This window comes from Haplochromis burtoni, unplaced genomic scaffold (genome assembly GCF_018398535.1).
Source record: "Haplochromis burtoni strain Fernald_Lab_line unplaced genomic scaffold, NCSU_Asbu1 Contig_55, whole genome shotgun sequence".
In the NCBI taxonomy this organism is placed as follows: Eukaryota; Metazoa; Chordata; class Actinopteri; order Cichliformes; family Cichlidae; genus Haplochromis; species Haplochromis burtoni.
The window spans coordinates 1,505,485-1,529,150 of NW_024582416.1; the positions used below are offsets into that span (position 1 = coordinate 1,505,485).

The 23,666-nt window shown below is 42.7% G+C and overlaps 5 protein-coding genes across 9 annotated transcripts; 3 read left to right on the top strand and 2 right to left on the bottom strand.

Moving 5' to 3' along the window:
• Positions 1–252: 252 nt before the first annotated feature.
• On the top strand, positions 253–3,906 carry gale (UDP-galactose-4-epimerase). Of its 3 annotated transcripts, XM_005922335.3 has the most exons (12): positions 253–420; positions 889–947; positions 1,072–1,201; positions 1,383–1,498; positions 1,847–1,960; positions 2,261–2,437; positions 2,518–2,631; positions 2,747–2,813; positions 2,916–3,001; positions 3,101–3,178; positions 3,327–3,441; positions 3,566–3,906. In XM_005922335.3, exons 3-12 carry the CDS (start codon positions 1,081–1,083, stop codon positions 3,625–3,627), a joined length of 1,050 nt encoding a protein of 349 aa, XP_005922397.1. In that variant the 5' UTR covers positions 253–420; positions 889–947; positions 1,072–1,080; the 3' UTR covers positions 3,628–3,906. The 3 variants fall into 3 exon arrangements, with proteins under 3 accessions (XP_005922397.1, XP_005922396.1, XP_005922398.1); XM_005922334.3 differs by lacking the exon at positions 889–947 and having other exon boundaries at positions 254–420; XM_005922336.3 differs by lacking the exon at positions 889–947 and having other exon boundaries at positions 255–420; positions 1,386–1,498.
• A 125-nt stretch (positions 3,907–4,031) lies between these two features.
• zbtb8a (zinc finger and BTB domain containing 8A) lies at positions 4,032–9,399 on the top strand. Of its 3 annotated transcripts, none has more exons than XM_005922332.3 (4): positions 4,032–4,361; positions 5,532–6,394; positions 6,489–6,658; positions 6,808–9,396. In XM_005922332.3, exons 1-4 carry the CDS (start codon positions 4,297–4,299, stop codon positions 7,123–7,125), a joined length of 1,416 nt encoding a protein of 471 aa, XP_005922394.1. In that variant the 5' UTR covers positions 4,032–4,296; the 3' UTR covers positions 7,126–9,396. The 3 variants fall into 3 exon arrangements, with proteins under 3 accessions (XP_005922394.1, XP_005922393.1, XP_005922395.1); XM_005922331.2 differs by lacking the exon at positions 4,032–4,361 and adding an exon at positions 4,375–4,618 and having other exon boundaries at positions 6,808–9,399; XM_005922333.2 differs by lacking the exon at positions 4,032–4,361 and adding an exon at positions 4,413–5,215 and having other exon boundaries at positions 6,808–9,397.
• Positions 9,400–10,157: 758 nt separating this feature from the next.
• Positions 10,158–14,117, top strand: hmgcl (3-hydroxy-3-methylglutaryl-CoA lyase). The gene is made up of 9 exons (XM_005922330.2): positions 10,158–10,291; positions 10,459–10,542; positions 10,659–10,766; positions 10,885–10,980; positions 11,098–11,246; positions 11,340–11,403; positions 11,496–11,684; positions 13,642–13,767; positions 13,894–14,117. The coding sequence occupies exons 1-9, from the start codon at positions 10,196–10,198 to the stop codon at positions 13,993–13,995; spliced, it is 1,014 nt and encodes a 337-aa protein (XP_005922392.1). The 5' UTR covers positions 10,158–10,195; the 3' UTR covers positions 13,996–14,117.
• A 1,182-nt stretch (positions 14,118–15,299) lies between these two features.
• Positions 15,300–18,033, bottom strand: gjb3 (gap junction protein beta 3). Its single transcript, XM_005922329.2, has 2 exons — positions 17,766–18,033; positions 15,300–17,071 (listed from the first exon to the last, which is right to left on the bottom strand). Exon 2 carries the CDS (start codon positions 17,022–17,024, stop codon positions 16,164–16,166), a length of 861 nt encoding a protein of 286 aa, XP_005922391.1. The 5' UTR covers positions 17,025–17,071; positions 17,766–18,033; the 3' UTR covers positions 15,300–16,163.
• Positions 18,034–21,036: 3,003 nt separating this feature from the next.
• On the bottom strand, positions 21,037–23,052 carry gjb10 (gap junction protein beta 10). The gene is made up of 2 exons (XM_005922328.3): positions 22,917–23,052; positions 21,037–22,528 (listed from the first exon to the last, which is right to left on the bottom strand). The coding sequence occupies exon 2, from the start codon at positions 22,433–22,435 to the stop codon at positions 21,656–21,658; it is 780 nt and encodes a 259-aa protein (XP_005922390.1). The 5' UTR covers positions 22,436–22,528; positions 22,917–23,052; the 3' UTR covers positions 21,037–21,655.
• Between the last annotated feature and the right edge of the window lie 614 nt (positions 23,053–23,666).

Consider the following 23,666-nt stretch of genomic DNA (forward strand, 5'->3'; position numbering starts at 1 on the left):
GTGGGGTTAAAGTATTTATCAGTGTAACATTAATGGATGTCAGAATTTAAGGAGTAAAGGAAAAAGCGACTGACCTAAAACTAAACTAAACTAAACTGATGGACTGTAAAGAAGTCCATCAGTTATATTTATCCCATATGGTTTTACAGAAGTTGATTTCGCTTTCTTGAAACTAAAGTGAATTTACCTTTTGTGCTTTTATTTTGAAAGTAGGCGTATAGGAAGTTGTCTGTTAAACTTTCGCTTGACTCCGCCCCACGTTTTACAGGAAGTAAAGAAATGTCTACAGGAAAAACTAGAAGACTTCACTGAATGAACTGACGGATAAACCTTCAACACTCACCTCTTCTGCTTCTGCTTCCGACAACCTTTATCAAGAGTCTCCACCGGAAACGCCTTTTCATCTCTCAAAGAGAAACGGTGAGTATTTTACAGAAACTCTAAATGAAAGTGAACTGTTGTGTGTCATTTTAGCACTTATTACTTAGGTTATGTTTTTATTCTTCAAGTAATATTATCAGTTTCGGTTATTTAGCCTGAAGAAGCACCTTTTACTTTTTTCTCTTTTTAAAAACTAAAAGCCTTCAAAGTTGCTCTGATCCAATATTTCATCCATTTGAATTAACTATAATATGTGGAGTTCTGTAGAGAGACAAAGTATAAGCCTTGAGATATTGTGATTGCTTCCGTGGAACAAACAGGATGTCTTCAAGCTGAGTAATAACTGGAACTGAGTAATAAAGTTTCATCATACAAAGTGCAGGGAAGTTGTGGCCTGTTGGAAAGAGAATATCACTCTCTCGAAAGATAAGATGGCTCTTAACAATAGCCAGTAGTCACTGACGTGTTATTCTTTGAGCAATATAATTGTTTCATGTGGTTGGACAGGTGAAGGCTTGAACCTGCTGACGTGGGACAATACAGGTGTGTCACTTGGCTTTAAACAGGTGTGTCAGGATAAAGCATCTCCTCATCCTCCAGTCAGGGTGGCATAGTTTTGCTTCCACTACAGCATTCAGACTGAGAGAGGATTTTGATTGACTTGATGTGATTGTATCTTTTATCCATCAGACCCAAAGAATGGCAGAGAAGGTGCTGGTCACAGGTGGAGGAGGCTACATCGGGAGTCACTGTGTGGTGGAGCTCATTGAAGCAGGCTACCAGCCAATCGTGGTGGATAACTTCAGTAACGCTGTGCGAGGTGAGCTCACCAATTAAGAGCTTTTACTGAGAAAATTACTGAAAAAACTGTAGGGTCTACCTTACAGGCAACTGATTTGGATTAATTAAAATTGAATTGAATTGAAAAGTAATCAGCGTGATACTTAGACCTAGTGTTTCTGTATGTGTGTGTGTGTGTATCCATTGTGTTTTGGATTGAGGAGAAGGGAATGTGCCAGAGAGCATACGCAGGATAGAAAAGCTCCTGAAAACCAGCATTGAGTTTCATGAGCTGGACCTCCTCGACCGCCCCGGCTTGGAAAAGCTGTTCAAAAAGGTCAGAAAGTTGTTACACTTGGTTTGTTTTTCCTAATTATTCATCTGCATCTGCTACTGTTTTAGAGAGTGCCAACAGTGTACACACTTTGATTTGTAAAGTCAGTGTGTTTGGGGTTGTTTGGCTAAAAAAAACAGCCCGATTTCTGCTTTACTGTTACACACACAAAACAATCAGCAATAAGATAAATGCACCATTTAACTTTTTTAGCCTTTGTTTGTTTCCTTAAAAATGTCCCTGCTGGCCTGCATAAACTGTCATGAAAAGCAGTTCATTTGTAGTATTTGCATGCCTTAAATCTGAAACCGGCCTGTGTCACACATGTGCTTCTCTGTTTGTGTGCTGCAGCATTCCTTCAGTGCTGTGATTCACTTCGCGGGGCTGAAAGCTGTGGGCGAGTCGGTGGAGAAGCCGTTACTCTACTACAAAGTGAACCTCACCGCCTTCATGAACCTGCTTGAGGTCAGTCAGTAGCTCCTGGGTAAACTGATCTCAGGTCTGCACTTTCAATCTTTGCTCTGCACTCATTATTAATCCCTGCTCTGACCTTATTCTGTGTTTGCTGAGCGCACACCCGTGTGTTCATTTGAAAATGAGCTGATAAATTCTAAAACCGCATCCTTCTCATATGTTATGCATGTGGAGCTCATCATAACAGCCAGAATCAGCCTTTTTTCCTCAGCCCTGAGCTGTGGACTGCTGACTTGCTGGCCACTGATTGTGTGTATGTGCCGTGTTTATGTGTATCTGCACGTCCCCCAGGTGATGCAGGCTCACAGAGTGCGCAATCTGGTCTTCAGCAGCTCCGCCACAGTATATGGAGACCCCCAGCGCCTCCCCATAGATGAGCAGCACCCCGTGGGAGGCTGCACTAACCCCTACGGGAAGACCAAGTACTTCATCGAGGAGATGGTCAAGGACCACTGTAAAGCTGAGAAGGTAAACTCAGAAGAAAGACATTCACAGACGCACACACTTCCATCTCCTGAGTTGTCTCATTATTCCTTCTCTGTGGGCAGGACTGGAATGCTGTGCTGCTGCGCTATTTCAATCCAATCGGAGCTCATTGCTCCGGTCAGATAGGAGAGGACCCTCAGGGTATCCCTAACAACCTGCTGCCATATGTTGCCCAGGTATCTAAAGTCTCTGCCAGATGCCACGCTGTGCTCATCATAGTGATTGTATTTCAGTCTTTCATCTGTCTCCATAAATCACATGACTCCGATTTGCTTGCATTGCTTAATTTAGGTCGCCGTTGGGAGACGAGAGTGTCTGAGCGTATATGGGAATGACTACGACACGATCGATGGCACAGGTAACGAAATTACTGCAAATCACTGCACTTGCTTTGAAATAGCACTTTAAATAGCAGCCAGATACTCGGTACCATGAAAACGAGGCTCCTTTCTCTTTGCAGGTGTGAGAGATTACATTCATGTTGTGGATCTGGCAAAGGGACACATAGCTGCTCTGAAGAAGCTGAAGGAGGACTGCGGGTGCAAGGTATAACAACTTGGAGCAAATTTCCATCATGACCATTGTCACATAGATGCTTTAGATATTTATTAGTGTGTGTGTGTGTGTGTGTGTGTGTGTCTGTAGGTTTACAACCTTGGGACAGGAAAAGGCTACTCAGTGCTTGAGATGGTGAAAGCCATGGAGAAGGCTTCCGGAAAAGAGGTGAGTCATCGTGGTTACTGTGAGAGCTGAATCATGTTTATAGTCTGTTTTCTAGAAGTGACGCAAAGCACGACCAATCTGGCACTGTGGAAATACCTCTGATCACCTTATTTTTCCATGTAATTAACATAATGTGTTTTCTGTTTAGATCCCATATAAGATCGCCCCTCGCAGAGGCGGAGACGTAGCTTCCTGCTACGCCGACCCTCGCGTAGCTGAGAAGGAGCTGGGCTGGAAGGCTCAATTTGACCTGGAAAGAATGTGTAAGGACAGCCACGCTGGAAAATCTGATTCTTCTCCATGATTGCTCTTCTACAGTCAAATAAATGTGTTGTAGCATCTCCCGTATGATCTCTGTGTTTTTTCTTTGCACTCCTTTCCATGCAGGTGAGGACCTGTGGCGCTGGCAGTCCATGAACCCCACCGGATTTTCTAACGGCACTTGCTGACGCAACCCGAGCAGACTGTTGCTTAAAAATCCTCTTTTAAAATCACCAAAGGGAACCACCAGCTTCCTCATTGGCGCAATGACACATAAGACCTCAAGAGAAGCTGCATTGTTTTTATTTTTGTTAAACTCTAATGATTCAGCTGACTACAAGAAGAGTATCTAAATGTTTGTTTACTCTTTGCTGTTAGCTCAGACTTAACAACTGATATTTTCTCTATAAATGTATTGATCTGTGAGCCATAACAATGAAAGAATAAATTAATTTTCTTACTGAATAGCTGAAACGCGCACTTTGCCTTGACTGTCTGGAGTGATTGTGACCCCGGTTTTTGTTGTTATATACATATAAAAAAATTTCTGAAATACGGGGGCAGATTAAAGACTCGGACCTGTGTGGTAAGGTTAGAGGAGCATCATGAGCCCTGCACAAATACTGTATGAATATCGCTCCTTTCGCAACGAGGGCGTCTGTTTAAACGGGGCACTGGGACTTTAAATGGCTCCTTGAACCCTCGGGCACCCAGTTAATAAACACCCACGTCAGCACTGTGCTCCAGTCGGTCTAACCGGGTTTCGGTCTTTAGGGCTGAGCAGGAAGTGCCTGACTGTGGACCCTGGACGAGCAAAGAAAAGAGCGGAGGGGGGGAAAGGCAAACGGGAATTAAACATGGATATGGTGGCGGACTTGGGGGCGAGCAGGCTGTACAGGGCGCCGGGTGAATCGAGCCACCAGTGAGTATCGATGGATTTTGTCAGGGGGGGTATGAAGGCGTGGGGCGTAAGCGGGTCCTGCCGACACCTCGCGCCTGCGAAGCAGTCGCTCGCTTTGGGCAGCAGTCAAATCCTCCCCGCTGCTCGCCGGACCTCCGGAGAGAAGTGGGGGTGGTCTTGAGGATGAAAACGGGCGTGTTAGTGCGTCGTTGCCCCAGACTGTTACACAATGCGAATAGATGTGTTTTTCGAGCTCGCAGCGCGCTCACTTGCCGGAGGTTTGTGTCTGTTTTTCTATTGTGTGCTGGCTGAAGCCTGAAGTGGGCGTCGCTCCAGGACAGACAGACTGGGCTGCCCGCTTTCCTCTCGCAGGACTGCAGCACTGTCGTGTCGCTTTGTAGGTCGAAGGATGTCTGATTTTACGCGGAAGAGCTCGGTGGGGACGTTAGTCTTGATTTCGCGTGCCGTGAAAGGCACCGTGGAGTCCTGCGGGCGGGCGTTGCACCGTGGGTTGTCGGGCGCTGCGGAGGTTGTCACACAGCCGCGCTGATGGCTCATTAAACACGAAAGCGTGCAATCCCGAGCCTGCACGAGCACGGATTGAACAGGTTACCGTGAAATGAGAACTGTTCTGAAAATCAGGGTGCTGGACATTTTTTTTCTCTTTGCGTGTCCGGCTGCAGTGTTTTATTTTCTCTTCCTACAAGTCTGACGCGTTTACTCCATCGGGGGTTTCCGGAGCGCGTGAGACCTCAGAAATGATTAAAGGTTTTGTCACCCGATGCTCTCTGACTGACTTGAGTCGGGTGTAACCCATTAGGAGAAGATTTTGCCTGAAGGATCCTTCAACAAATCAAAATGCAGAAAAAAGTCAGGTGGGCGGGCCCTCTGCTGAGCCTGTGTAAAGACAAAGATGCAATAATTGACAGCTGCAAGCATGTGGTGATGCTGCTGTGTTTGTTATGCTCAGATCAGTGTGCCATGATTACCATTGTAGGCTGTTACCAGACCATTAAAATCCAGGAGCCCGTGTTTCCTTTATTTATCTTGTTAATTTGGCATTGGGAGAAGTTCAGTAATAAATGTCCACCGGGTCTGCGGGACCTCTGTCATTTCTTATTTTCTTGATAAAGAAGTGAGTGTGTCATGCATACAGAGCTAGTGAGCAAGCTGTCATGTTGTCTCCTGCAGGCAGCCTCAGAGGTGGTTCAACACGGCCGACATCACAGTGTCTCACCAAAGCAACATGCTGAAGCAGCTCAACCAGCAGCGCCGCCAGGAGCTTTTCTGTGACTGCAGTGTGTTGGTGGAGGGCCAGCTCTTCAGGGCTCACCGCAATGTTTTGTACGCCAGCAGTGGCTACTTCCGCATGCTGCTGTCCCAGGGGCCCGATGACTCTGTCAACGCCACCTTCGACGTCTTCAGCCCCGAGACCTTCACCGTCATCCTGGATTTCATCTACTCCGGCCAGCTGGACCTCTCCAGTCACAATGTGATTGAAGTTATGTCTGCAGCCAGCTATCTGCAGATGAACAACGTCATCAGCTACTGCAAGAACTTCATCAAGTCCTCCTTGGACATCAGTGTGAAAGATGAAGACAGCGATCGCTGCCTCAGCTTGTCTGAGACCTGTAGCTTTACCAGCGGAGCAGGAGAAGACTCCACAGAGCAGCATCAGGGCCCCTGCTCTGTCAGCCCTCCACCTGCGCTCTGGACTCGGGACAACTCCAGATCACAGTCTAGCTTTATGGGAAAGGACTCGGACCAGGATCCTTCGGCCTCAGCCCTGAAGACTGACCCTAACAGCCCTGTTAACGAGCTCAGTGCAGATGCAGAAGACCTCCAGGACCCTCAGGACCCTTTGTACACCTTGCCTGGATCAGAGCGTCGGCGTGGAAAAGGGAGCACAAAGAGGCGAGCGTCCAACAGCGCTCGGTCCAACCAGCACGAAGACTTGGACATCCAGGAGGCACGGACACGAAAGGCTGAAAAGGCAGAGGAGCTTTACGCTACTCTACCACCGATTGTGGGTGTTATTGGACACTTTAATAAAGGTGTGTGCTGCCAGAAGATGATGATGACTGGAACACTTGGACAGAGATGATAGGAAAAAGTCAAATGTCACAATTTCTCTGTTCCTCTTTGCAGATTCGAATCCTACCATGCGCTTCAAATGCCCCTTTTGCACACACACAGTGAAGAGGAAAGCAGACCTGAAGCGTCACCTGCGCTGTCACACCGGGGAGAGGCCGTATCCATGCCAGGCCTGCAATAAGCGCTTTACTCGCCTGGAGCATCTACGCAGCCATTTTGAGACAGTAGGTGTTTTCACAGCAGATGGTAAATTTACACTTTCTTCTGTGTCTGTGTCGGCTTACAGCTCCAGGAAAACAAGCTGCTAAACAAATTTACTCTAATATTGAATAAATCTTTATCCGATCTTTTCTTTTTCTTTTTAATCTCCCAGATTCATCAAGCTAGGAAGCTGGTGTGCAGGAAGTGTAAGTGTCAAGTGACCGAGGAGACAGGGCATGTGGTGTGTGAGGGCACGAGACGCTACCGCATGTGCACGGCGTGCATCCAGGAAGTGGGCTGTGACGACGTCCCCATGAACAGCCTGGAGGGGCACAACGAGGAGCCGGCACTGTTACTGGGCGTGGACGGGGAGGAGGAGGGGGACACAAAGAGGAGCTGGATGGTGACTGACGACGATGACCTGGCAGAAGACTCGGGCGCCGACCTCATCATCCAGCAAGTGGATGTCAGCGACGAAGAGCTGCAGTGAAACTGGACCAAAGTGTGCGTGTGTTTGTGTGTGTGCAGATGCGTAACCATATTTGAAGTGTTTGTGTTTTAAAGTGCCCCTGGTATGCTTATTTTCAATTTAGGGGTTTACTACAATACGTTTACATTCATTAGTATTCAAAAATCATTTTTCTCGTATTGTACTGTGCATAGTGTTACTGCTGCTCCTCTTTTCACCATCTGCCTGAAATGATCTGTTCTAGGAAAGCGAGGTATCCAGCCAGAGTTACAAGTACCCCAGAGAGTACTTTAGCAAGAGCAGTTAATTAAATTACAATTTCATTAAAGAATTGATTGAACTTAACGGATTTTTGGCAGATAATTAATTGAAAGTAATGGTTAAAAAGCAGAATTGGGCGAAAATAGTCATGCATAAATGATTCAAACATATAAGAAATGATCAAAAATGAAATATCCTGCTAAAAGCACAGCTAAAATCTTTAGCTAAGAGAATACGCAGTTCAAATGGTTCAATAGTGGATGAATATAACAGTTATATAACAGTTACAATTAAAACACAACAGAAAAATAAAACCTGTTTTCTAGGCTGTATTATAACACAACTAAAGATGGTTAGCCGTGCAGCATTTTTGTGATTTCTACTGTCATTATTTTTTTTTTTTTAATTAAAAATGGAAAAAAAGAAATTCACCAGGTCTTCAGTTCATCAGCCGGAGGGCACAAAAGCTTGTTTTCATTCTTCCAGCCTCGCAGAATATTTGGTTTGCTGACATGTTTTACATTTAGTTTGTAGAAAAGAGAAAAATGGCAGACTTTTAGGCAGTTGGTGCAACTGGATGTAGCTGAGGCATTCTTTGTTTAGCTGCTAAACTGGCATTTTACATGGTGACATAGAGAAGTAACGGAAGAACAGCCAGTTTCACTTCAGTGTTTTGTGTGGGTGGGTGAAACTTTACTTTTAATAAAGGTGTGAAGAATAGGGAAAAACCCCAAAAGCTTAACAGGGGCACTTTAAAGCCATGCAGGAGAGTTTATGCATAAAATGTGGGATTCACTCATGTAAAAACACATGTTTATGATATGTTGTGTATTAGTTTAGTCTTTTCTTATCAGTTTGTTGAGCTTTGTCAGAAAAAAAATGAAGGTTTTCTGTTAAGCTTCATAAAGATATGCAGTATCTGAAGCATGCATATTATGTGTTTCCTTTGCTTCAATCATAATATGATATTATAATCTTTTCAATAAGCTTTTTTTTCTCTCGTGCATGAAAAGCTTTGGTCCTTTTGGCTGCTTTCTGCCAGCCTTTCAGCAAAAAGGTGAAGAACAGAATGATCACCTGTATCCTGTAGGGACAGTCTTTTTAAATGTTTTGTTATGATATGCAGTATGATACAAACGCATAATTTATTTGTTTGTTTGTTTGTTTGTTTTTTACTTTTGGACACATTAAAGATATTTTTATAAATTTGTTTCTGGGTCTTTAACTTTAATCACGAATAACCGAACGACTTCTCATTCAAAGGAGGCTCTGTTTTTTATTATTCTTATAGGAGTATTAAATGGTGTAAAGTAAGATAGAAGTAAAGTCATAGAAAAATAAATAAGATAAAGGACAACGATTGTGGGAAAACTGGTAACAGTGAAAAAGTGCAATAAACTAAACCTGAAAAAATTATAAAATTTTGTACATAGTTTTGTCATCTTGGAACAAATACATCAGTATATACAAAAACTTTACAACTCTGAATGCAAATTGCATGTTACCAATAAAATCAATTCTGGAGTCATTACGGCATCTGTGATGGAAAAGTTTAAATAATAAACGACAAAATATTACAACAATGTTGATTATAACCTATTTAAACAGGGGAAAATTGGATCAAGATGAAAAATTCAGTCATCTTCCAGTTAATTATCTCACTTTCTTGTACCTCGATGTAAACTTTCTATAGTTTGCTTTCATAATGGTGTGTTTTGTAGACGCTGGCAATGATTTTCTTACATCTTCAAGAATGTTCTTGGTTCGATGTTGTGGGGAGGTTTTTCTTAACCATGGAAATGATTCTGTGATCATGCACTTTAGTTGTCTGCTGAATTTCTTGCTATTCCTCTGATACACCTACTTTTGTTCTTTAAACCTTATTCTGAAAGTTCCTGTCGTGGAATTTTTTAGTGATAAAGTCTGCAACACGGTCAGCTGTGGTCAGGCTATTTTAATTACTGCATGCAGGAGAGCCAACACGCATCAAACATCACAGTTCACAGTCATGCCAGCTCTGCCCTTAAGATGTTGCAGGTCTCTTTTATACCCACACACAGCTCTCGGTATCTTTTCCGTTACAACAGGTTTTTTGTCCCATGGGCTGTTGCTGGGCAGAGACCAGTTTCCCATGAAGATCCCGGCACTGGTCTTCTTGGGAGTTTCGTCCTTGTACGCCCTTACAGTTAGCAGATAACACAGTGAAACATTGTTTCACAAGGTCATATTGACACATAATGTGAAAACTAGAATTTTCCCCATTACATTACAGATAAAAGCTACCAAACACAAGTTCAACACTTCGACAATAAATCAACTCTATATGTTTTATCTGGTTAAACTGCCTTGCCATTTACCACTGAAGCTCTGAAAATGAAGGACCACGAACACATAGTCTTTCACCCATAGTTTGCCACTGTAATAGTGTACAGATGCAAAATTACAAATATTGTGGACCTAATTATATTTTAAAAGGAAAGGAAACATATCTGGCCACAAGGAAAACCAAAAGTGAGCTAAATTAAAAATTAAAAGATAATAATTAATAATCTGGTTTTGCTTGAAGTTTCTTCCTGCTAACATTGAGTTTTCTCGTTCCACTGTCCACAAGTGCTTGCTCACAGTGGGTCGTTTGATTTTGGGTGTATTGTAGAGGATACAAAGCGCCTGGAGGAAACTATTATTGTGATTTGGCGCGTCATAAATCATAAACAATTCTTTCAGTTCCACCCTTTCGCCCATAGATGGCGTCCACGCGGTGCTTTCGTGAGCCTGTGAGGACTCCGCGCCTGGAAGGGACGTCGTGACGTCAAACGGAGGCTGGACCATCATGGCGACTGTCATGAAGCTCGTCCACAGGAACGCTTTAACGTCGCTTATGGGGCAGCACTGCCTGTCGTTCAGCTCCGCGGCGGCGCACAGAGCAGTGAGTTTGAATTGTGTGTGATATGACGCGCTGCTTAGATGCACGGCCGTGTTTGTCCGCTAGCTGTTAGCGTCCCCTGCTGTTATGCTAATTGTCGTTACATGTTCGAGGCCCCTTATTAGCTGATGGTAATTTAACACCAATTGTTTCTTCTGTTCGTGTTTTAGGCCGGAGTAAGAGCGGCCCAGGCTTTTCCAGGGAAGGTGAAAATAGTGGAGGTGGGACCAAGAGACGGCCTTCAGAATGAGAAGGTAGCGTGTTTACGATGGCGCAGGCGCATAGCTCGTGCTTTGCGTCACCAGGTGATAACAGAGTTACCCGAGTTAGTTATGTCGATCCTTACATAACCAACTCTTTGCACTTTCAGACTCTTGTGCCAACAGAGGCCAAAATTAAATTAATTAACATGCTGTCAGAGTCCGGGCTGTCCGTCATTGAGGCTACCAGCTTCGTCTCCCCAAAGTGGGTTCCACAGGTGAGTATGCACCCCCCCCCACGCACACACAGTGCTGGCACATCCGGCTAAGGGCAGTACACAAACTGCATGACTTCTTTCTGTCACTGCTGACCGGTTTCTGTCATCCAAATGTCAGATGGCAGACCAGGTGGAGGTGATGAAGGGTATCAGCAGGAAGCCCGGGGTGACTTATCAAGTCCTCACCCCCAATCTCCAGGGTTTCCAGGCTGCTGTGAGTGTCAAGCATCCAATCTCATCAACCGTCACTACATCCTCCATCGCCATCTTCACACACAATCGTTGGTGCTTCAGTTTAATTCCTCACAAGAAATGCTCTTATTTACTTCAGGTCAAGGCAGGAGCCCCAGAAGTAGCCATATTTGGTGCTGCGTCTGAGCTCTTCAGCAAGAAGAACATAAACTGCTCAGTGGATGAGAGTTTACAGCGCTTTGACGAGGTTATGAAAGCGGCTAAAGAAGCCGGTGTGCCAGTTAGAGGGTAAGAATAGTGGCCTCCCCTCAACTGTCAGCAGATCTTTAAATCACTTCAATTGCCCATTAATTCTTGCTTATGTGCTTCTTGTCATCACAGTTATGTCTCCTGTGTCGTCGGATGCCCGTATGAAGGCAAGGTGGCACCTGAAAAAGTGGCACATGTGAGTTATGGCTTGTTTAAAAAAAAAAAGAAAAAAGCGAAACTATTCGGCATTAATTGATGTCGCCGCTCAATCTGTCCTCTGCCTCACAGGTAGCTAAGCGGCTATACTCCATGGGCTGCTACGAGATTTCTCTGGGTGACACCATCGGAGTGGGAACTCCAGGCAGCATGACTAAAATGTTGGAGGCAGTGATTAAAGAGGTGCCCGTCAGTGCGTTGGCGGTGCACTGCCATGACACCTATGGCCAGGCTCTGGCTAACATCCTTGTAGCTTTACAGGTTAGGCTGGTTTGAGACTATTTTGTTTACACACACATATTCTAGGGCTGCCACAAACGATTATTTTGATAGTCGACTTGTCAGATCATGCATCCATTGGACCTGAAATGTACAGCTTATTGCTCCAGCATGTATCTGCTCTTACATAACTATCATTAGCTTACAGCTTAAAGTGTTTAAGCTAAAAATAAAGATACGATGACAGTTTATTAAAGATTAGGTAAAACTTTATTAATCCCTCGGGTGTGTTCAAATTCAAATTCAAATTTTTATTTGTCACGTACACAGTCATACACAGTACGATATGTAGTGAAATGCTTGGACAACTGCTCGTGACCTAAAGAAAACAAAAAAGGAAAGGCTATGAATAAGATAGGAAATAAATATGAAAAATTAAAAAGGGTAAATTTAACTAGGAAGGAATAAAATATAAATTAAGGTTAAAAATGAAATAACTGTACAACACAAATTAGAATGAAGGGTAAATTTAACTGGGAAAGAATAAGATAAAATATATAAATTAAAGTTGAAAATAAAATAACTGTACAACAAAATACACAATATAGAACTATATAAGAATGTATGAAGAAATCTAAATATAAATAAATATATACACAATAACAGCAGCTGTACAAGTATTAACCGGAAATGAAGAATATAGTGACCAGTGTTGTGCAAAAACAAAGTCCAGAAAGTCCAGTGTGTGTGTGTGTAAGAACCATATGTGTGGTGGTGTGATTGAGAGACCGTATGTTCCTCTGGGAAGTTCTGTTTCCAGTAGCACATCACCGACAGAAATTGCAAAACGCAAGCAGAAATAGCGCGCACGTGTTGTGTGTGTGTATATATATATATATATATATGTATGTATATATGTGTGCTGTGTTTTGTCCGCTCTGTCCACTTGTCTTTGCACAGTCATATTCACTGGGCTCCTACCCAGGGTAGATTGACTTCAGCACTGCCACACACACTTAGGATCCCACTTCCTAATCTCTACATATACATACTATCAATCACTTTCATAACAATCCTAGGGGGGGGTGATGATATCTCCCCCCTGTCCTGGCGTCCTGACTCCTCCTTGCCGTAGCATGTGTGTTGTACCTCGTCAATCTTTTACTGCAGTAGGCTTGCTTATCTTTACTGGATACAGATGCCCCAGGCGGGAATCGAACTTAGAACTCCCACTCCAGAGGCATGTAGTCTTACCACTACGCTATCCAGCTCCTATAAAAACAATACTTTTATTTCCCCCTTTACCATCATAATCAAGGGACTCTAAAAAAGCTCTGCAATTAGTGAAAATTGTGAATGAAAAATCTAACATAAATAATGGAGCTGGAAAATTGTTCTTGAATTCAACCATTTCTAAGACACGTGGGTGAAAATCACCTGACGTTAGTGTTCTAGGGTTAATCTTTGAGTAATGCAGAAGGATAATTGGGTGTCCTTTTAGCTGATCTGTTGTTTGCAGGATTGTACTCAAATATTTGATTTCTTTAGGCGGGGTTTGTATCATCAGGCTTGAGTTTGCCTCACTGTCGCCAGCTTGGGCGCTACTTTTTAACCTTCTTTAAAAAAAAAATACAGAGGAAAAACATTATTTGTGGTTCTGCTTTTCAGAGCAGGAGAGTGAGGAACACCTCTCTGTACACCGAGTGAGCTGCAGCAAGGCTGACGCTTTTATTGTTTGTAAAGGGGGGGAAAAGGAGGAGTTGTTCTGTTGCTTCCAATTTTCTTTCTGTGTGATTATATAGAGGAAGTCACATGACAGCCATTAACTTCCAGCTGGTGGTGCCATGTTGTTTGTGTGTATTTTTTCTTAATCACCCCATTTTGCTGTTGATTACCACTCAGTCTCTTTAAAAGAGAACCTGGTATTTTTGAATAGCTGTAGCTGGTCACTGTTGTCCGTTTTCCTGATTTCTATGCTTTGTGTTTGTTTGTTTTTCAGATGGGAATCAGTGTGGTGGATTCATCAGTAGCTGGACTGGGAGGCTGTCCCTATGCCCAGGGGGCTTCTGGGAATGTTTCAACTGAAGATGTAGTTTATATGCTGCACGGACTTGGAATTCAGACGGTAGGAGGACTGCAGACTTTGTCTGCGTAGATGCTGCTCGATCTGCTACCTGGCTGCTTGAAGATAATTATGACTTCCGTGCTTAAGTGCTCTAATATGACCTCTTAAATTTTGTCTGTACCCCAGGGAGTCGACCTCTCTAAGCTGATGGATGCTGGTGCTTTCATCTGTCGAACCCTCAACAGGAAAACCAGCTCCAAGGTGGCACAGGCAGCCTGCAAACTGTAGAGGAACGACAAACCGGAGGCTCTCTCTCTCAGACTGAACACTAAAGCGTGATTATGTAACCTGGAGCTGTCTCTGTGTTTTTTTGTTTTTGTTTTTGTTTTTTTTTGGGGGGGGAGAATTTATCTTCTATGGAAGATTGGGATCAGTAGGCTATGCCAGTCAAATCAGAGTAAAATATCTAATTGGATATTAACATGACAGCATTGCTGGAACGGTGCCTTATGTAAAGTAAGTGTAATCACATCATGACCTGTGTGCCTGTGTTTTAATAGTGTGCTTGCATTAGTTTCCAGGCACTGGCGAAGCCGACATGATCGCCAGACTTTGTTTATAACAATAAATTATCCAGTAAGCATCTTGTGGGCATGGATGACATCACCGTTTGAGTTTCCATCATTCTCCATCCTCGACTCAGGCATTGAGCTGGCTGGTGAAAAACTGTATTTACACAGGTTATTTTTATTTTAAATGTATTTATTTTCAAATCTAAAATGCAAATGTTTCTGTAGACTTTGTTTTAAAAATAAAGATTGATAAATTGTCTTGAATCTTGAGGATCACCTGTGTCTTATCTGGTATGATTCGTGGCCTGAAAGGTAGCTATACCTATACTCACATTTATTTTGTGCTTTTTAACCGTACCTCACACCCACAGCCAATTTAGAGTCATCGGTTAACATGACATGTACGTCTCTGGGCACCAGAGAACATGCAAACTCCTGCAGAAAGGCCCCAGCTGGGTTTCAAACTAGTAACCTTGTAACGATGAGTTTGCAATGCAAGTCAATGGAGGTGAGAGTGCATCTTCACCATTTCTATAGTAATTTTCCAGCTTGCGTAAATGACTCGGGATAAAAACGGTTCCTGCTACACCTTTTAAAACCGGCTTTGCGAGCCTGACAGGCAGATTGAGATTCCAGAAATGTCCGTTAAAGATCTTAGACAAGCAAAGCCCGTAGGAATGAGTCGGTGACCAAAGTCTAAGTTATGTAGTTATCTCAATTCTAACTTGTTTACAAATGTGAAAGTTGTCAAACGTATGTTGATTTTTCAAATCAACGTATGTTTTTGAAACAACTTGAACATAATATAATGACAAGCAGACGTCCCACCTGATCACAGATCGGCCTAAAAAAAATTAATCAAGGGGATTAAAGGCAGCTCTTAATAGCAACAAAGAAATAAATTATATAAATAAATTTAAAATACTTTAGAGGATGAAGCTAGGGCTGTTTTTAGACATTTTAGGCATTTGATGAACTGGCATGGAGTGACGCTCTGATAAAAGACCAAACAGAAACATATTCCAAACATTTAACATCTTTACAATTATAAAAATGAAATAATAACAAGGACAGGAAATACAATTCCTCAGAGCTTCCACAGTCGCCGATGAATGACTCACAAAAATACTTGAATACAGTTCCGTGAGCCGTGTGCGTGTCCACAGTCTTCCAGCACTGAATTAAACAGCAGCATTCCTTTCACCTTTAAAATCAACAGTGGTCTTGGATCAGACGGCGTTGTGTACAAGTACGTCAAAACACAGCGTGTCTACAGCATAAACTGAGACCAAGCAACATGTCTACCAAGGATTCAGAAGGAACAATGCAACAACAATAAATGCATTTTTTGTTACCATAGTTGATCCTAAATGCAATAGAAAACTCATTTTTTAAGCCAGTTTGCACAATTTCTACTATTCCTCAAACATACGTATCACCAAACGAGCCTCCACACTCTGCTGCACAACACTTTACTATAAAACTGGGAAAGGAAATCCATGATTTAAGTTCAAATTAAAATAAAGGGATCACAGAAGCAAAACAGGAGGTAGGGTGCTCAGACATGTGGATACTGGCAGGGAGGATTCATTACCACCACCAACCCCTCACCGCGCAGTGAACCTTTATTAAAAAATTCAAACCGCATATCACTAAGAGACCAATTTTGCTTCAAGCCAAAACAAAAGTTCATGTGCTCCTTAAGTGTTGCATGTGGACACAAGGGTCCACAGGATGAATCCAGTACTGATGACTCAACTTCCAGGCTCTGACAGAATGTAGTTTGGCTCATTGTTCTGAGTCTCTCATTTTTTTAGTTCTGTCTTTGGATTGCAGCCCAAACTCTGCAGAGCTTTTGCTCTTTGGCCTTGGTTTCAGCTCTGATCATGAGATAGATAGGTTAGGAGCAGAGGCTCGTATCTTCTCCTCAAGTCTGATTGCAGATGGTCTGTATGGAGGAAACTTGTATGAAGATTTGAGGAATGAAGGCTTTTCCTTTAGATCATGCTTCGACCCAACACGGTTGGAGTTGTTAAAGGGGTCCTCAAAGTCGTCATGTTGGATGTCCATGGCGCGGTTGCGTCTTTTAACCTTTTTTGCACACTGTACAATGCGCTTGTAGATGAGATAAAAGATCTCACAGATATTCAGGACGATGCAGAGGGCTGAAGCTCCGACCATGAAGTATGTAAAGACTTTTTTTTCAGTGGGGTGACCAATGTAGCAGTCCACAATGTTCGGGCAAGGCGACACTTCACACTTGACCAGCCTTGGCAGGTAGAAGCTGTTGTATATTCGGTGGAGGATATAGAGGAAGGCGATTTCAATGCCCGTCTTAGCAAAGAGGCTGATCAGGTAAGTCCACCATAAGCCGCCATGTTTCTTGCCCGTGTTGTTGTACAGCTTGGTGTTCTCACCATGCTTGGCCTTGTACTTGCGCTCACGGTCATCACGATACGCCACATGCATGACCACCATTAATGATGGACAGGTGACAAAGATGAGCTGCAAGGCCCATAGGCGGATGTGGGAGATGGGGAAGTAGTGATCATAGCAGACGTTGGCACAGCCGGGCTGCTTGGTGTTGCAGTCAAAGTCTTTCTGCTCGTCACCCCACACTCGTTCTGCTGCCACCACATACACCAACACCCTGAACACAAACACCACTGACAGCCAAAGACGCCCAAATGCCGTGGAGTATTTGTTCACCCCACTGAGGAGGGCTTGAAAGGTTTTCCAGTCCATGGTCTAGTCTGGCAGTTAAGTATCTTGGTAGCAGTTTCTCTTCAGACCTGGATGTGGTAAAATGAAGAATGGTTGAGCATATATTCACTATCACCTGAATTATCTGCTTTGAGACTCTGAACGTTAGTGTTTGTGAGCTCTTACATACGAGGCTTTCTTTAAAAATAAAAACATTTTCTTACTTAAAAGGAAAAAAATGGCACTGGATCTTGTAAAGCTGATTTTTTATTTAAAAACAGCTCCCACTTCTAATCTATCAGTGCTACCAGAAACACCCACAAACGCAATTATGAGGAGGCTTCATGCCAGCTTGGTCAAAAAGGAAATAGCTGAGCCAACACTAACACACCCAGAGCTTATACACATAAAATGTACTTTTTGGAACTTTATAGTTAAACAGTTAAACATTAAAAGGAGATATATAAGCACCAGTCCTATCATGTTAATTTGTTTATGAGTAGACTCATAAGTAGACTTGGAATCTTTACAGGTCGTTAAAAAAAGCCTTTTACGCACGGGCTGTCTTGGGTTTTGTTTAGTTTTTTGACTTTTTGGACACCGCGGTACGTACATGGCTCTTCTCATTCACCAGAGATAAATTACAGTTACGTAAATTGCTCCACGAAAGTCCGCGAATCGATCACTCAGCCTGCGATCATTTCCAGCTTGCGCAAACGCGAAGTACATTTACGAAGTTTAAACGTCAAAATCAAGAGAAGGAAGAAAAAGGTTTTCACTAACCCAAGAAGGTTAATCCATAATTGTTCCAAACCGATGCAAGCACGTGTTTATTCCCCGATGATCTGTCGTTTCTTTTAGTTCGTTTGACTCCTTTAGTGCACAGACTTGGCTCTGCTCGCCAGGTAAGGGAGCGCAGTGCTGAGAAATGTCTTTGTGGGTGTGGTTAATACGAAAGACTAGAACTTACCCCCAGATTTTCCTCATCTCCCTCTCTCCATGTGCCTCTTGTTCGCCAAGACAGTATAAAGATTATTACAGCAACGAACTGCGTTGTTTCCGGGTAATTCTGGCAGGATTTGAAAATACGGGAGCAATCACCACACTTGGTTCAAATGTACTGGTGGCAATCTGGGGACCACCAGGAATCATTCTGAGGGTCTGAAGATCAGACTTATCATCACTTCACAATGAATAAGAGTTTTCTTCCCCACACATGTACCTTCTGAGGTGTACCAATATTAATCTGACTGATTAAATCTCATCGAACAGCGTTAACTGGCATTAAACCTTTTCAATATATTACTTATTTATTTATTTTTCAAAGGGTTAAAAGGCAAAGCACTTAGCTTCATTTTTTATGTTTGAGGATTCCAAGAACAGGGTTCGCTGCCTTGCCTCAACTTGTTTCTGAGTGCTTAACAGAGTAGACTAAAAGGAGGACACACCCTGAGGTGAATACATTTTTTGTTGTTATGTGTGACTCTTCCTCTTCATGTTGAAACTTTCCCTACACTACTTTTTTTTTCTTCTTTTAACGAGGTTAAAGCAAAAGATTAGACTTTTGTTAGCGGGGAGATCAGTTTATATATTTGTTTGATTTGTGTTCTTTTCTTTGTAAATGAATCAGTTTTCTTCTTTCAAGGCTGAATATTGTGTTTCCTTTATGCTTTTCGAAACGTCTACTCGTCTCAGATAACAACTCACAAACTCCCAGAACGCTCAAGCTCCTCTTCATTGTAAGATCATAAGCTGCAGCTTTTGTCTCCTCTTTATCATCTGTAGGTTAAAAACTATTGTATTATTTTGCAGATGAAGATCCTGTCTGGAACATCCAATGTCTGTTTGTTTGAAATTCCAGGGCCTTGCTACAACTTGCCAGCTCTTGTGCTGAAAGCATTTCTATTCAGTCTTTGAATACAAATAATATAATGCAATAACATAAGTCAGGTTTGTTTGTACTGTTTAGTATCACAAACACAATGCCCTAATGGGTTTGATACAGGCTCATAATAGCCATGTCTCCCCACCAAACACAAAAGTTAAAATAAGTCCAGGAAAAGTTAGCAGAAATCACAGAAGTTCCTGTTCAGGTGTCACATGCACGGTGCAAAACCAAACCTGATCATCAAGTTAAGTTACTGTTACTCTTTGCACCTTGTAAACCGCTTAAAAGAAAAAGATATAATAAGAACTGTGAACCAGAACCAGGTGAAAATGTGCACAACCACAATTAATTCAACTGTATATCTTTAAATGCTTTAGAAAGAACTTCCTTTACATATTCCAGTCTTGCATTCAAACAACAAACACCTTTGTGTCATTTTGTAAATGTAAAAGCAACACTAGATGCAGATTGTTGGAGTGGTGCTCTCTTTAAATGACATGGCTGAACTTGAAGCTTCAGCTGTAGCTGAGCTTTTCAGGAAATCCTGTGAGGGCAGGGCAGCACAACATCAGCAATTCACAACTTAGATCAGTTCGGTGGACAGAAATTACATTCAATTCGGGGAGGGGTTAAAAAAAAGAGTCTTCTAGACTTTAAATGAAGAACTAGTCAAGGCAGATGAGGCACGCCTGGAAAAATGCAGTCTGTGACTCAACCGTGGCAAGTCTTTACGTGAGAGGCCAAAACGACAGGATAAACACTTCTCTGGTTGTGATGAAAGTAAGGAAACAGAACAGAGGAAGTTGGTGCAAGATGAGAAGATACACCAGGGAAGGTCTGATGATGAGGCTCATTAAAGAAAAGACCCACACAAACAGACCACATAGAACAAGCACAGAACAGAGCTGAACATAAAGCTGCTCGAAATTTCAGTGCCAGTTTATATTACACAATACTTTATGTGACGAAGGTTAATAAAGTTATTATTGGGTTATTGTCATCACCAGAAAATATCAACTATCAAAGGTCCACGTTCGTCTTGTGCCTTTTCCCTTGTGGAAGGATCCTCTAAAGAATCTCGGACTAATTTATGTTAAGCCAAATCATGACTGGTCACACTGCTTCAGGAAAACCTGCATTGTTCCATGACAGGAAAACATTATGGCCTTAACTACAGTTATTCTCATTTCTAATGCATCTAATTGGGCTGGACCTGGTGGGAAACAACCACCTATTCCAAAGTTTCTCCTACCAAAAGCCCCAAACTCAACAACAGCGAGTTAAATATATAAGACAATGTAAACTTGCAAATATTCTCATTTGTGGCAGACGGTACCAGTGAGTTTTGGGGGCATTAGTCAAATAATCTCAACTACTTAAGATTCTCTCAATCAATATTTAATTCATCTCTAGATGGGCCCAACAAGGACCTCTGGCAGCCTGGAGAATATTTCTGAAAGTTCAGGTAATTTTAAGGATCGCTTGACCTAAGTCATGTACACACATACCAAAACAAAATTTTCTGCTTAGTGCACATCTGTCATATTTCTGATGGCATTCCACAGTGAAGGTGAAAGTGGCTTTCCTGAATGTTATTACGATAATCTACAGACCTCAGGGGTAATTTTTGAAAAGAGTGTCTACTAAAATATACTTTAACACTTCCAGTTGAACATTCACGTCTACATGTCTCAATGAGAGCAAAAAACTCTCTCCTTAGATCTACTTCATCTCTCTTACAGTGTAAATACTGAAGCTGTCCATTCAGAATAGCAAATTCCTGTGCTGGGTGGATCCACACATCAGCAGGGATGAAACAAACCGAGGAGTGGGAGGTTCCTGCTCTGCCCGTTTTAAAGTACCAATCAACTGTAAAAAGTTATGAGGGCGCTGCTCATGGCAACAAAGCAATTTGTACAGCCAATGAGAGAGGGCCTTATGAAACACACGGATGAAGGAAGAAAACAAGAGAAGAAAGTCTGACGCCTTAGTCCAACCACAGAACCTCTAATCCTTTTCTGGACAGGCCGCCTGCTTTACATTGTTCTGCATGGGAAGATTATCTGTTTACTGGAACTACAGCTCTCATTCTGAAGTTAATACAGTATATGCTGCAGTGTGTGGACCTCTAGGACTCAACCCTGCACTAATAAAAACACACTCAAAATGCAAAATTATAATCTTTAATGAAAAATAATCACAACAAAACTGCATCTCAGTGCAGTTTATATAAACACCCTGATATCACTGACTGCTCTTTGTTCTCTACTGCATGTACACAGGAAATACAGAAAGTAAAATGCAGCAACTTTCCAACCTTTTGATAAATAATAAAAAATACAGTTCACCAAGAGTCTGACACACTGAGTGTCTGAGTCAGAGGGAAAGACTGCACACAGTTTGAACCAAACATCTTGAGGCTGGGCAAGAGCAGAAGGAAAATCTTACACACAAACCACATGTGTTTGTAAAACCTTACTCGCCAAACCAGCGAGTGACTCATGTATTTGATCTCAAGGCTCAGTTGGACACCGCTTTGCACAAATTGTTTTTTATTCTCTGCAAGGGCTAAAGAAATGTAAACCGTAAAATAAGTCCCTACAGCAGAGAGGAGTGCAGAATTTAAACTTTTAAAACCATATAGAATAAACTACACTGCAGTTCAGTCTCTGAGAAGAAGAAAAATCTTCTGTCAAGTCTTTTAAGGAAGTTGCTGTAGAATGGCGAGAGACAGCTTTGCTTTCCCATGTCTTTTTCATAAAGTCTGTGTAATGTTCTCAGTATCTCAAGATACATAGTACGACTTCTTTTCAGTGGTGCCTTGTTCCGCTGACTTTAGAGCGTTTGCCTCCATCAGTTTGCTTCCGCTGGACATTGAGTGGGTGATGACCTGACGAGAGTGATGGGCTGAGCTGAGAAACTCATGGCAGCGTTTTCCGACTAGGTAGAGGATTTCAAAAAAGGAGAGGAGGATGCAGGCTAAGCTGGTGACCACCATGAAGATGGTGAAGATTCTTTTCTCAGTAGGCCGAGAGATGAAGCAATCCACCGTGTTGGGGCAGGGAACCTGTGCACACTTAATGAGACTGGGGAAGCTGTAGCCCTCGTACATGTGGTAAACAAGGAAGACGAAGGTGGCGTCCACGCCTATTTTGAAGACCAAAGTCAGGATATAGGTCCACCACAGGCCTCCACGCTTCTTGCCCGTGTTTGGGTAGAGACGCTTGCAGTTCTCGCCATACTTTAGCTGATTTTTCCGTTCTCGGTCCTCCCTGTAGGCGACGTGCATCACCACCAGGAATGAGGGGCAGGTGACGAAGATAAGCTGGAGGGCCCACAGGCGCACATGGGAGACGGGGAAGAAGTGGTCAAAGCAGACATTATGGCAGCCGGGCTGATTTGTGTTGCATGTGAAGTCTTTCTGTTCATCTCCCCACACCTTTTCTGCTGCCACCACAAACACCATAATTCTGAAGAGAAAAACAACCGAGAGCCAAACTCTGCCGAAGGCTGTGGAGTATTTGTTCACTCCGCTGAGGAGGCCCTGGAGAACTACCCAATTCATGATGACTTTTGTTCACAGTCTGTCTTCTCTTGCTGCTGATGGAAGAGAGAGGCAGCCGTTGGTGGAACAGACCAACGTGAGGGATGAACTAGCCTGAAACAAGAAGAAAACGCAGTCGAATCAGAAATGCATAAAAAGGGAGAAGAAACAAAGTGTGGAGGAGCTGGGTCGTAAGCGTACACGTTTGCGTGTTTACACGGATTTGGGGCGACAGTGAAATACACAAATCCGTGTAACGCGAGCAGAAAAGAGACTAAAAACGTATAGAGTGTGTTTTCAGTTGCAAAACGTCTGACTTTGGCAATCATCTGCGTGCGGAGTCTCAATCCGTCAAGTCAAACCAGCCTTTCCACTTCACACAGTTTTAACAGTTAACGCGCAATAGCGCAAACCAAAGTAGACAACAAGCACTAAAAACTCACTGAAACAAACTCACTTTATTATCTGAGCAACTCCTTTACACATGTCTGTGAATACTCACAGTTTAAACCCAGATGTCGCGGTTCAAAGTCGGAGCGCAGGAGCGGAGTTTGGACGAACCTCTCCGATGACACTCTCGGAACATTTCCCGACAGGATGGGAGTGGAAGGGGCGGAGTCTGCCTCGAGCTCAGTGTGTTAAGGTGAAATAACTGCTCCACCTAGAACTTGTTCAGTCATGGGGAGTTATTTTGGCTGCTTTGAAATATGCAACAATAATTCCGCTGCAACTTTTTTCCTCCTCGCTGTTATTTTTTTTTTAGAAGACTAATTAAAAATCAATGATGTGGTGGATCCTGTTCAGCTGGGAAACAACAAGCTTAAGCAGAGACAGGCAACAGGCACAAGTTACGGTAAACTGAAAGAATGCAGATGTCTATTTACACTGTCTGCTGCACGTTTGTGCTAATTTGCAGGGTTTTTTTTATCTGCATATTCGCTAAATAACGTTTCCCGAACAAAAGTCATTTCAACATTAAATTTTTCTGTAACGCCAAACGTCTACTTTCATTCTTGTTCTAAATGTCTTTACATTAGAGTTAGATTTATTTAAGTATATTATGCCTGATTTGCATATTACTCTTTGCTTTATATTTTGCAGTTCACATTAGATATTCCTGGATTGGAAGCAGCCCCTCTCTACTTTTGTGAGGGGCAGCCAAACGGAGGAAAGCGAGCTTTAAAGGGAGGATGGTCTTTAAGTGAGTTGCACTAAAACCCAGGTTAAGATTAATTGGGATTATTTGAATCAT

Excerpts from the sequence above, each read along its gene's own strand:
- gjb10 (XM_005922328.3), bottom strand. The coding sequence starts at position 22,435 with ATGAATTGGGTAGTTCTCCAGGGCCTCCTCAGCGGAGTGAACAAATAC.
- gale (XM_005922335.3), top strand. The coding sequence starts at position 1,081 with ATGGCAGAGAAGGTGCTGGTCACAGGTGGAGGAGGCTACATCGGGAGT. Across the intron at positions 2,438-2,517 it reads ACCACTGTAAAGCTGAGAAG|GACTGGAATGCTGTGCTGCT; the intron begins GTAAACTCAGAA and ends CTCTGTGGGCAG. Across the intron at positions 2,632-2,746 it reads TGCTGCCATATGTTGCCCAG|GTCGCCGTTGGGAGACGAGA; the intron begins GTATCTAAAGTC and ends TGCTTAATTTAG.
- gjb3 (XM_005922329.2), bottom strand. The coding sequence starts at position 17,024 with ATGGACTGGAAAACCTTTCAAGCCCTCCTCAGTGGGGTGAACAAATAC.
- hmgcl (XM_005922330.2), top strand. The coding sequence starts at position 10,196 with ATGGCGACTGTCATGAAGCTCGTCCACAGGAACGCTTTAACGTCGCTT. Across the intron at positions 10,543-10,658 it reads ACGGCCTTCAGAATGAGAAG|ACTCTTGTGCCAACAGAGGC; the intron begins GTAGCGTGTTTA and ends TTGCACTTTCAG. Across the intron at positions 10,981-11,097 it reads TCCAGGGTTTCCAGGCTGCT|GTCAAGGCAGGAGCCCCAGA; the intron begins GTGAGTGTCAAG and ends TATTTACTTCAG.
- zbtb8a (XM_005922331.2), top strand. The coding sequence starts at position 4,524 with ATGAAAACGGGCGTGTTAGTGCGTCGTTGCCCCAGACTGTTACACAAT. Across the intron at positions 4,619-5,531 it reads AGCGCGCTCACTTGCCGGAG|GCAGCCTCAGAGGTGGTTCA; the intron begins GTTTGTGTCTGT and ends TGTCTCCTGCAG. Across the intron at positions 6,659-6,807 it reads TACGCAGCCATTTTGAGACA|ATTCATCAAGCTAGGAAGCT; the intron begins GTAGGTGTTTTC and ends TTAATCTCCCAG.